The sequence below is a fragment of the Habropoda laboriosa genome, unplaced genomic scaffold (genome assembly GCF_001263275.1).
Source record: "Habropoda laboriosa isolate 0110345459 unplaced genomic scaffold, ASM126327v1 scaffold224, whole genome shotgun sequence".
NCBI classification, from domain to species: Eukaryota; Metazoa; Arthropoda; class Insecta; order Hymenoptera; family Apidae; genus Habropoda; species Habropoda laboriosa.
Window position 1 is genome coordinate 378,963 of NW_017100341.1, and position 11,281 is coordinate 390,243.

General features: G+C 30.6%; 2 protein-coding genes across 5 annotated transcripts in view; both read left to right on the forward strand.

Moving 5' to 3' along the window:
* The first annotated feature begins 1,213 nt into the window (after positions 1-1,213).
* Positions 1,214-7,707, forward strand: LOC108574494 (E3 ubiquitin-protein ligase UBR2). 3 transcript variants are annotated; one of them, XR_001891418.1, is made up of 2 exons: positions 1,214-1,456; positions 1,775-1,799. XR_001891418.1 is itself a non-coding variant. In XM_017937099.1 (2 exons), the coding sequence occupies exon 2, from the start codon at positions 2,383-2,385 to the stop codon at positions 7,651-7,653; it is 5,271 nt and encodes a 1,756-aa protein (XP_017792588.1). In that variant the 5' UTR covers positions 1,214-1,456; positions 2,351-2,382; the 3' UTR covers positions 7,654-7,707. The 3 variants fall into 3 exon arrangements, 2 of the variants coding, with proteins under 2 accessions (XP_017792588.1, XP_017792586.1); XM_017937099.1 differs by lacking the exon at positions 1,775-1,799 and adding an exon at positions 2,351-7,707; XM_017937097.1 differs by lacking the exons at positions 1,214-1,456; positions 1,775-1,799 and adding exons at positions 1,897-2,002; positions 2,351-7,707.
* Positions 7,708-10,173: 2,466 nt separating this feature from the next.
* Positions 10,174-11,281, forward strand: part of LOC108574483 (CDK5 and ABL1 enzyme substrate 2) — a 4,581-nt gene continuing 3,473 nt past the window's right edge. For both annotated transcript variants that reach the window (XM_017937085.1, XM_017937086.1), the window contains exon 1: positions 10,174-10,939. In XM_017937085.1, the coding sequence (XP_017792574.1) occupies positions 10,518-10,939 (422 nt within the window). In that variant the 5' untranslated portion in view covers positions 10,174-10,517. The remainder of the gene's footprint in view (positions 10,940-11,281) is intronic.

The window sequence follows — 11,281 nt, forward strand, 5'->3', positions numbered from 1 at the left end:
ATTTTCTAATTAATTATTAAATAACTACATAATGTTTTCGATTGATTGCCAAATCTAATTTTAATTAAAAGGAATACATAATATATAACGCATTCTTTAATACTATTTATGGCTATTCAGACAACAGATAACAAGTTACACCATGTAGTGTCATATATACAATTTGTTCTAGAACTGTCTGACAGTACCTACACTATGTTTAATAATTTTATTTAATTATTTCACATATAGTTTCTGCATAATAAATAAAAAATTAAAATAGTTTGAGATGATGATATATGCATAGTTTTATGCACATTTAAAGAATTATTGCGATGCGTTATCAGTATGCAATTTGAAGCTATATGAATACGTATGAATATAACAAAATTTAGTAAAAGTAAATAATTTTCTTTATTATGTGTACAAAGCACGTAACTCAATACTTAATTTGATGTACCTACTTACATTATTATATTCGTATTTTGCTTTAAATTCAATAATCACACTCTTCACCACGTGTTACTGCAACAACGTTATGAACTGAAAAGGACACGATCCAACTGATTTTGTGTGAATAAAGTCCCTACTAGAGATTCATCGTTACCAATCTTTTAATTTGATATTACTTAATTTTAAAAAGTCTAATATGGAAAACTAGTAAATTAAGGTGAAATATTTTTGAAAGTTTCGTAATTGAAAAATATGAACTTATATATCTATGTTCTATATTTAATTGAACATTTTTTTCTTTTCAGTCTTGATCACATAATTTGCTGTATATCAATTTTTTAGTAAGATATTATAAATGTCATCTTTTTATTAAATTATCTTAATGTAAAAATTGATACCACACCATAGTTGAAATACTACCATAATATGTTAAATATTTAAAATAATACATGAAAATATATTTTATACTTATGTATAGTACTTTATAATGAATATTTTGGATTTCCAAATTTTTCTGAATTCTATTTGCAAGTAGGAATTAATACTTATTGTGTATAGTAAGTAAAGATAAAGAAATGTTTAAGTACATTAACTATGTAAAGTCTATAACATTTAAATATATTACTGTTTCACAATTTGTATTTCTTTTACATTAACAAACATTTATTTCAGTTTATTATATATAAAAACACTTCATGCAAATTCTTCAGGCGCTGCAGTCAGAAACAAATATTAAAACGAAAGCGTATCTAATATAGATGTAATTTCGGTCTCTAAACTTCATAAGCCATTTTGTGCATTGTTCAAGCAGCTGTGTAAAAGTATTGCTTATCATTCCGTTTTGAGATGTCAAAACTTGGTTGATTATTATTGTCGAATATTATCTTTGACGCGAACATATGATTGTCATAAGGCGACAATTTTGAAGTATCATCACACACGTAGTTAAAAAATCATATACAGATTTTGTGTAACAAAGAACTTTCCAATATCTTTTATTAACCTTGGCCTGGTCGTCATAACAGTAAGTATCGTCTTCAGAGAAAGTTAAAAATAGTCTGGTTTGGTGAAAAGTCTGCCTACACTTATGAAATATTTTTTCAAAACAGAATGTTGTTCGTTCTACATAGAACATAAAATTTTGTAATATAATGTTTAGTTTTTATCTCTTACGAAACTGACGAGCTTTTAGTTTCTCGAGTTATTTAAATATCCCATTTGCTAAATAAGCATTCAAGATTAGACGCAATTACTAACATTTTGTAATTAAAGTAAGAAGGTAGTAATTATATTGTGAGCAAATTTCTTTGTCTGTAAACCCTTGGTAACCTATCACTTTCAGATTATGATTGAGTAAAAATGGGAGCATTGTGTGAAGTAGTGAAACTGTATCAAATCACATAATCTATATGGAGTAAGGTACCTCATTTAATAAAATTCTATGAATGATTTTGATACATTTAATGTTGATGTGTTGGATCAAATAACAATGTAAAAGATATCATATAATGCATCTGCCTTTCATTGGTACATTATATCAAGAACTATATTGATTCCGTGTATTACTGTGGTTAGTATAGCAATATTTATCAAGTTTATGATTTTAGAACAAAATTTGTATGATATTGTACATATTATAATATATTGTTAATATTTAAATGTACAATTGCATTAATGTAAAGTGTATTAATATTTTTTAATTTTTGTTACAATAAAGTATATAAAATAATAATGTATGTTAGATAATTGATATTGTAAGGACTTTTTAATTAAAGGGCAAATAAAGATTTATTTTAATCAATTATGTACCGTATTAATTTTGTAAAATTGTCACAAACTAAGAAAATTAGTTGTAGAATATTAAACTTTTAATGTTAACATGTTTGTAAACTTTAATTTGTAATATTTATTATTTCAGTACACATTGTTTTGGCAATTCAACTTACCACAATGAGTAACGAAAGGTTGCATAGTGACCCACGTCAATGTGTAAATGTGTGGATGGACAAAATGAATCAACGAATATTATCAGACACCCACTTTAAAGAACACTGGCGAATTTGGGTTCCAAAAATATATAGTCCAGAACCAAATAGTGATTGTCGAAATTGGTTTTTTGATGGAGAAAGAGCACAAAAAGTACTTTTTAATACCTTAGAAGAATTTATTTGTAATGGAGATCCAAAGGGTGTATTAAAAGAACTAAGTCAAACAGATAATGTGATATGTGGTAAAGTATTCAAAATGGGCGAGGCTACATATAGTTGTAAAGAATGTGGTGTGGATCCGACATGTGTCCTGTGTGCAGATTGTTTTAAACAATCAGCTCATCGTCATCATAAGTATAGAATGGGTACTTCTAGCGGTGGAGGATTTTGTGATTGTGGAGATATAGAAGCTTGGAAGAAAGAACCATTTTGTAATACACATTTAGCTGGAATTCAAGCTAAAGAGTCTCATGAAAATAAATTACCTGGAAGTATAGCAGGAAGAGCAGTAGTGACTTTTGAGGTAGTATTAAGGTACTGCCATACAATGTTATCTTTAGAACCTACACAAGGATTACCTTTAGATTTGTGTTTCAATGATATTGAGGATGATGATCCTTTGTCATTATTATTAACTACAGATGATTATTGTACAGTTCTTTTTAATGATGAGACTCATACATTTGATCAAGTGATTGGTACACTTACACGTGTTATGAATTGCACACAAAGAGCTGCACTAGAATTTGTAACAGTTGTTGACAAAGATGGCAGAGCTGTTGTAAAGCGTGCTAGATTTCAGCAATGCAAAGAATTACAGAATGATATTGAAAAATTTACTTCAAGACATAGTAATCGAGCATTGAAGGTACTTGTAGTTCATGCTCATGTAATTGCTCATCAGATATTTGCCATGGAACTTTTACATTGGCTACAACAATTCATAAATCCCTGTGAGAGTTTCAGAGTGCTTTTCAGTGATGTTGCACTCAATACAAAAATACCACTTATTTCCATTGTAGAAGCTATACTTCTGAAAGATTCACAGCTATGGAAATCTGCAAGAACAGCATGGCACACATTATTAATGTCTGGAATGCTTATGGAATATGAAAGCAAAAAAGCTTTAGCAATTGTCTTTACTTCTCACTATGGTTCTATTATGAAAGATTACATAGGAGATGATCATGATCATTCATTTTCTATTGTTTCATTCTCTGTGCAGTTATTTACAGTGCCTACATTGGCCCACTATCTTATTGCACATCATGATGTGCTATTTATCTTATTAAATACTTTTATTTCGGAAAGTTCACGAAGATGTAACGATGCAGGGAAGTTGGAATTTGAAAGAGATACTCCGAATATTTCTTTTAAAAGAGCTATATGTATACTTCAAGATTTACGATATTTGCTAAGCTCTAAACCACAAGTTTGGACTGATGAATTAAGAAAAAGCTTTCTACAGGGACTTGCACTTTTACTTACACTACTTAGCAGTATGCAATGTATGGATGCTGTGGTGAGACAAGTTGGTCAACATATGGAATATGAACCTGAATGGGAATCTGCGTTTAATTTATATATTAAACTATCTCCAGTTATTAGTCTTGCTTTACAATGGTGTGGCTCAGATCAAATTGTTTTAATAAAAGCTTTTAGGCTGGTTTTGAGAAAATTACATGAACAGCCAGGACATAAGTATGGTTTACCTCAAGTGAGAGAATTAGCAGATCATAGTGCAACATGTCTTCAATATGATGTATCATCTGAACCAGTATCTATACATCTTCCACTCTCCAGATTTTTAGCAGGTCTTTTTCCATATCTTGAAATGCATGATTTACATTTTCAATGTGCAGAGTTTATCAATCATACAAAGCCAACATTAGAGCAGATTATAGAACCGGTATTAGCAACTCAAGTAATGATTGCACAAGTACATAGTGGTATGTGGAAGAGGAATGGATATTTTTTGTTAAATCAGTTATATTTTTATCACAATGTTAAATGTCGCTCAGAGATGTTAGACAGAGATATTATTTTACTTCAAGCTGGGGCATCTTTAATAGAAAGTAATGAATTTCTCATTCATGTTTTAAATAAATTTAATCTTTTACAATGGGCAAGTTCAGACTTTGATGCAAATGCTGTCAAATATCTTGAAGATGAGAGTACCAGACAAACGTTGGTTGAAGAGTTTCTAGGATTACTTATAACAATAATAGGAGAACGATATGTACTTGGAGTTGGACAAGTTACTGCTGATGATATTTTAAAAAAGGAAATAATTCAGCAATTATGTATCAAACCTCTTTCTCATTCAGAGCTTAGTAGAACATTATCGGATGATACAGATTTGGAAACTGAAATGGAAAGGGTAATACATGATGTTGCAGATTTTAAAAAACCTTCACAAGCATTAGGAGGAAAAGGAGTATATGAACTAAAACCTCATTTATATTCTGAGTATAATGTATTCTTTTATCATTATACAAAAGAGGAAGTAAGTAACTCTGAAGAAACACAACGAAAACGAAGAAAAGCTTTAGGAGAATTAGAATGTTGTCCACCTCCCAAACTTCCCAAATTAACAGAAGTGTTTAGTTTGGTAACGAATTTATTGCAGTGTGATGTCATGTTACATATTATGCAAATTGTGTTAGAAAGAGCACTTAATTGTAGGCCCCGGAGATTTTCAGAATCACAAGTGCATAAGATTTTACATCTTATTGGATATGCCCTTCAAGAACAAGAATCTGGTTATTATCCTTTTTTTGCTTTTACAGCAAGAGCTGCAAAATGGAAAATCTATAAATTGTTAGAAGATTTATCTAATAGTCCACGTGTAGAAGCTCATAAAGATTTATTAACTTGGGTTTTAACAAAGTATAGAGAAGTTGCTGGTAATACTGCAATGGAAGTTAACACAACAGCTGCTGCATCAAATACAGAAAATGTTACAAGTGAAAATGTTGAAACTGAGAAAGAATGGAGGACAAAAATGGCAGCAGAAAAACGTGCAAGAATAATGGCACAAATGGCTGCTATGCAGAAACATTTTATGAAAGAAAATGCTGAGCTATTTGAAGAAGCTGCTTTAGATGTGAATAAATCTACCAATAGTGACTCTAGTATGAATTCGGGAAAGTGTCCTCAAAAAATACCTGTTGCTGTTGGTATTGGACAAACATCTAACATCTCTGGGGAAGAAACTTATAAAACTTGTATTTTATGCCAGGAGGATCAAGTTGTAACAGTAGCTGGTCCAGCAATGGTATTAGCTGCATTTGTTCAACAATCCACAGTACTGTGTCAAGATAGATATAATATTGATGAGCCTGATCCATTAATTCTTTCTGCAAAACTTGGTGCATCACCACATACTGGTACTTGTGGTCATGTAATGCATGTACATTGTTGGCAAGAGTATTTTAATAATGTACTTGCAAAAGAGAATAGAAGGCCATTCCGTATACGACAACCAGCAAGTTTTGATGTGGAGAAACATGAATATCTTTGTCCACTTTGCGAGTGTCTCAGTAATACTGTCTTACCTCTTTTACCACCTTTAAGAACATTACAACCAACTTCACCAAATCAGCCTGAAATTGATTTTGGTACATGGTTGGAAGCTCTAAGAATCACAGAATGCAAATTAAGTGAAAAATTACATAAACCACAATCTACTAAAGAGCAACTTGATCCAACATGTCGCTACTATGCAAATGCATTTGTATGTCCTGTAAAGGCCATTCGTCATGAACTTGGAAATGCAGCAAATGCTTTTGAATCCGTTTATAAACAACATGCATTCTCCATTTCAGAAAATTTAATTACTACAATTCATTTTTTTGCACAAGCAGCATACACAAAAGAATTTGGCACTGAACCTCATGAAGGTGATTCCAGAGTACCATTATTGGCATGGAAATCAACAGCATATAGTATTCATGCTATAGAATTCCTTCTACGTGATATGGATAAACCTTTATTGGGTGCTTTATCATCTAGACAAAGGGACAGTTTAGAAGGGCTTACTAGAATTTCAGCTGTTTTAGCATCGACGTGTACATTACGTACAAGTTTAACACATTCAACATGGGCAAATAAAGAGACTATTGGAAGTCATGCTCTTTCTCTTTTAACATTATTACTAAAAAATCCGCATGACGGAGCAAGTATTTTAGATTGGGATCCATTTGGAGTACTTGTTCCTTTAATCAATTCACTCCCATGTCTCTTTAGTACAAAATGTGTGACTCCGCCAATCATTACTGGTGGAATATTTGAATTTTATGCTTTGCAGCTTATATTTATATCTCTTATAGTAAAAATATTATTAACATCAGATTTTAGTGAAGAGATGGAGATAGATAGTCAAGAAACTGAAAACACGTACTCGGAATCCATTTTAACATTGGTTCAAATTTTAAATATTAATGTTGGTACTCAAACAGCTGCTAATATATGGAGACGAGTCACAGAAGCTTCTTTACCCTTTCTTAGATGTTGTGCTCTCTATTTTCATTATATATCTGATGTTCCAGCACCAGAGGAACTAACTAAAATAAATGGAGCAACATATGGAAATATTTGTGCATATTTGGGATTACCTACAACATGTGATGGATTAGTAAAGCCAAATTTAGATATAATTATAAAATTAATAAATATTTGGAAAAGTCACCCCACTGTTCAAATGCATCTATCTGGTGATAGTACAGACACAATAATAAAAGAACCATTGAAAGTTAATAAATTAGTGGAGCTTCCAGAAGATTATAGTGAATTAATAAATATGATATCGCCATTTAGATGTCCCAACAGCGTTCGAGAGGATTCTAAAACTCCGACGCTGTGTCTCGTATGTGGCGAAATGTTATGTTCTCAAAGTTATTGTTGCCAATATGAAGTGAATGATGCGATAGTTGGTGCGTGTACATATCACGCAAGTAAATGTGGAGCTGGAGTAGGATTATTCTTACGAATACGGCAGTGTGAAATCCTTTTTTTAAGAATTTCAAATCGAGGATCTTTTGCTTGTTCACCTTACCTTGATGAGTATGGAGAAACAGATCAAGGTTTACGAAGAGGAAATCCGCTTCGATTGTGTCATGATAAGTACAGGCAATTAAATCAAATGTGGCTGGGGCATGGACTTTATGAATCCATATCAAGGGGTATCGAGTCTTTAAGTAGTCTTATGTCAACACGATGGCAGTATCTATAACCACCCTAGGATTTTCTATGCAATCTAGCCAGGACATTTAGTTATGGATACTAAATCTATATTTGGCATAAGCAATCATAGCAGCTAATACTATGATTGTTAATCATCCGTTCGATCATCGCAAGAAACTAATGAAATTATTTATTTTAAGAATACAGCGTGGATGGCTTTGTATATTTAAAATGATTGGATGTTATTCTCGTTGCGATGTCCTTTTAGATTATTTCAGAGTTTACGGAATTTTCTATTATCATTATGTAAATTAAATATAAATTTCTTTATAATTATTGACAAAAAGTTGTATGAACATTGTTGCTTGTAGAAATTAGTTTTTAATATCATTCAAATGATTGTCACATTGTTTACAAAATTTTAGGACCATGTGAATAGTTCAAGTTGTATAAATGGAGAACGTTTCTGTACTAGCTACTTTAAGATATTCTTAATAATGAGCATCACTTTTCTTATCATTTTAGACAAATGTCATAGACTATATCCAAAACATCTCATGCCATAGATTGTTACAAGTTGAATACATACGAATTTGAAGATGTAAGTTATAAACACAAACAATTTTACAATAATCAAATATTAAGTTTAGTTTGGGAATTTCCTGCAACACATAGATGAATGTTGAAAAATCGTAAAATACTAAAATTATTTCCAAAAATTCAAATAAATAATGTGACATAATGTTTGTTTTCTCATTGCTAGTCTTTTAGTTCAATATATTTGATACAATAAAATATGTAATTTAATACCTCCTTCTTGCATAATATTACTACTTTTATATCAATTAGATTAGTTTTTTTTGCTTCTAAAACAGCTTTGTATTAACTTGTATACTGTACAGTTATTTAATATAGAATTATTTATGTATAGGTTTATAATAACAGAAACAATATGTAAATATTAATTATATTCTTGATCAATTTAACAGGCTTAGAATCCTTAATTAATAGCAATGAAAATATAAATATTTTCAATTTTACTTATCCACGATAGGCTTTAATAAATAATTGTTATTTCTTTTGCTTTGTTATTTGTTTTATCCCATTAAAAATATTAAAAAAATTATGCCAATAATAGCAGAACAAATTTTAATTCATATAAATTATTGTTTAATTCTTTCTAACACGATTATTTATATATTTGTTATTTCCTGTTTTGTTTTATTTTCCACTAATGAAGATAAATATGCGAAAACAAAAACCATAAAAAATTTTACCTTCAATAATTATTTGCAAAATATCGATAAAAATATATAAATTTAAATATATGTTTTAAAACAACTAGTTTATCTAAAAAAGGAAAAGGCCAGCTATAAAAAAGAATATTATTTGTAGTGGGAATGGGTTGCAATAAAATACATTCTTAATAATTATATCTAATAATATTTTTGGAAATCTTTATACATAAGTATAGGATAGTTATGTGCAGAGTTTCACAGACGAGGTATACAATAAATCTTTCATCTTATGCAACTTCGTGTCACGAACTGAAATACCAATCTAATATATAATCAGATATTTTGTTACGCCCTCCACGTTCTGAAGTGGTGAGTTTAGGAATTACATGCAACCTAACGATCGAAGTTGGTAAAGTCAGCAGACATAAAAAAAAGATCCTCTTTTATTGCATTACCAAAAGATATCACAAACGATATATAGCATACGACATGCTTCGTTTATGTATATGTGACTATAACTATAAAATTATAAGCATAAATTAATTATAATATGTTTCATACATTTTGTTTTAATTCCGACCACTATTAGTGTTGTAATCTTATTCCTATGTTGAATCGGTAACATTGGAAGTGACACAAAATGGTAAAGCGACTTTAGAATCTCAAACTGTGTGATAAGAAAGATACATTGGACGATAGGTCTATTCTATACCTAGTCTGTGGTAATATTGATTGTAATATACATTTGAAATAACGATTACGAAAATATGTAATCATTTCTTCTAAATAAAATAACCAAAAAAATGCTTTTTTTCACTGCTTCAATAAACATAAATACAAACGTGATTATTTTTAGTAGTTTACATTTTCTTACGATTTTCGTAAGTCTTATATTTATTATTATAATTGATATACATATCTACTTTTGATTTTAATATTTCTATTTATGTACTTTTTATTTTGAAAGCTAGTAACAAGAGTATTTACATTTTTCTCTATTATACATGTTGGAAATTTTAGAGATAATATATTTTTTACATATGATATAGAATAATAAAATTATGTTAAATACCAGAAAATAGTTATATATTTCTAATATAAAAAAAGAAGATGGTATTATATAGTATTGCCTAGTTAATTTTAGATCATTGCTGCTAACCTCAGAAGATAATTATATACACAAAAATAAATTGTATATAATTCGTAAAATCTATGACGACAGTGATCTTGCGTAAAGGAAGGTATGAATTTGTATTAACTTTTTAAAGAAAAAACGAAATTTCTAGAAAATCTTATACACTTTTACCTGAACATAAGTAAGAATACGCGCAGTCGCAGAAGAAGACTGAGGATATCATTCGGCCGTCAAGAGGAGGATGGGTTACAGTGTTGCGTAGTAGGAAAGAAGGTTGTTCCATTGGTAGCAGGATTTGTTTTTTAATCTTATGAGAAGAAACAGTACAATGACGAGTGACACCGGTTCACGTTACTACGTGTGCTGTGTGAGCACGTCAATGGAAAATGTCAGGACTAAGTGTACGAGCGGTGACAATGAATTGTGATCCTAGTAGTTGTCCTCGTTTGATAAAAGAATCCTTGTTGGGCGTCCGTTCCTTTCCTGGTCGTTTACGTTGGTACTCGATAATATCGGTTTGTCGACACGGTCAACCGTGGAATGGCAGCAGCCTTAAAAAAGAATAATTCACGTAGAAGGTTGGCCGCGCTAACATTTCTTTCGAACATCTCTCTTGATGGCAGCCACCGCGATACCAAGTTAGCTGTTCTTTCGCGGAACGGTGTTACTCATACACGTACCCTCAGCGACAGTCAAGCTCATCAGGTTGATGTTCGCCAAACTGATTTGAACGTTTCTACTGAAGAAGTTCTTGATGACTGTTCAGAAGAGCATTTAATACCTTCATCTACGAAGCAAACAAGTTCTCCACAATTAGTGCCAAAGAGTGCTGAACACAATTCGTTTAGTTCAAATTCTGATGGATTGTTGACTCCTGCAAAGGCAGCAGTGGCTGTATTCCTAGAACAAGAAAGAAATTATCCACAGCTGTCTACTGGATTTCATAGTTCATTCAGAGAACGGTAAACAGTTGTTTGAGTTTCCTTAAACGTAAGATACATATACTCTGTTTCACTTTTCAAAGTTATTATTGAATGCAAGCTTGGTTTCTTGCAATTTTACAATTTATACATGTTCACAGGAATCAATTATCAATTGTTTATAGCATAAAGATTTGTTTCCGTTGTTTTGATTTTTTTTTTGTAAATTAAAAAGCGTAAATAGTATAATTCAAAATTGCTCACAAATATTACATAAACCTTATAATCTGCTTGCATATAAATAAATACATTGTTGATTTCATTATATATTCTTACAGAATAAAATAAATCATTTTATATAAATACAATAATGAATTGGTGTGG